This window comes from Plasmodium inui (genome assembly GCF_000524495.1).
Source record: "Plasmodium inui San Antonio 1 unplaced genomic scaffold supercont1.238, whole genome shotgun sequence".
NCBI lineage: Eukaryota > Apicomplexa > Aconoidasida > Haemosporida > Plasmodiidae > Plasmodium > Plasmodium inui.
In genome coordinates this window covers 1-1105 of record NW_008482072.1, presented here as the reverse complement: position 1 = coordinate 1105, position 1105 = coordinate 1, and the positions used below count along the sequence as shown (strand labels likewise).

General features: G+C 38.8%; 1 protein-coding gene across 1 annotated transcript in view; it reads right to left on the bottom strand.

Annotated features, from left to right (window-relative positions):
* The window catches only part of C922_05847 (hypothetical protein), a gene marked incomplete at both ends in the record, with an annotated part of 4686 nt that extends 3594 nt beyond the window's left edge, over positions 1-1092 (bottom strand). Inside the window, one exon of the mRNA XM_008821418.1 lies at positions 59-1092. Within this exon, the coding sequence (XP_008819640.1) occupies positions 59-1092 (1034 nt within the window). The remainder of the gene's footprint in view (positions 1-58) is intronic.
* Positions 1093-1105: the final 13 nt, after the last annotated feature.

Below are 1105 nucleotides of genomic sequence, written 5' to 3'. Positions count from 1 at the left end.
TGATGTTCTGTCTGTAATAGCTGCGCCAACTTCGCATGGTGAGCCACTCTCCACTAACACTGTCTCCGTAGTATCGCAAGAACTTGTACTCAAGGAATCGTCTCTTGCTACTGTTTCCTTCCTGTCACCTACATGAATCTGTCTTGTAGTATTAACCTTTGCCGAGATTTCCTGTATGGTGATTGTTTCAATTGAGCTCACGGAAGTGTCCTCTTCGTGGAATTTGTCTTCGAAGATTGCATCAATTATGCTCAAGGAATGACTTCTTTTCGACCATCTTCCTCTAGTGTCACTTTCAACTGAGCTCAAACAACTATGTCTCCGTGATAATTTCTTCTTAGACAAGCCGTAATTTGATTTCAAAGAATTACTTTCCCCTGACATCTTCCTTGTGTTCACTTCACTCTGTCTGACTGTGCACGCAACTCCAGGTAGTATTCCTTTTCCGATGAGAACTTCATCTTTTTCCAAGGAATGCAATTTTCTCAGGGACTCGTGATTTTGCTTTATATCTATGTCCTTTCCATTTCTAAGGTGTGTTAATGTCCCTACTTTGGTTCTTCCTTGTCTATTTGTCTTGACATTTCTATTTACTGTCAAAACATTATCTGCCGCTGCTACGATATCTTCCCTTCGAGAATCTCCTCCCTGTATTGGATCATTTTTCTCCCTCTTATCACCTATTCTTGCAGATTCCTTTAAATGTAATTTTTCTTCTTTCACAATGTTGCCCGGTCCTCTGGATTCGTAGATGTCACATAAACCACTATCTGGAGATAATGCAGCCTTATATGCTGAATCAACGTCCCATGACATTTCACTTCTACAGTCTCCTGAATATTTCTGTATAGATTGGCATAATTTAAATAAAGCATCTTCTAAGTTTACAGCTAATTCACGTAAGCGATGAATGTTCTGTGGGAAGTTATCTATTTTATAAGCATGGATTCCATCTCTAATGATATTCCTCTGTTGCATTTCAGATCTATCCAGTTTTTCTTCCTCCAAGTTTTCTAATTTTCTAAATAAGTAACAATCACCTGTTAGAGAATCTTGTTCTTGATCTTCGGGTCCCTGTTTTCCATCGAACATTTCCTTAACATGA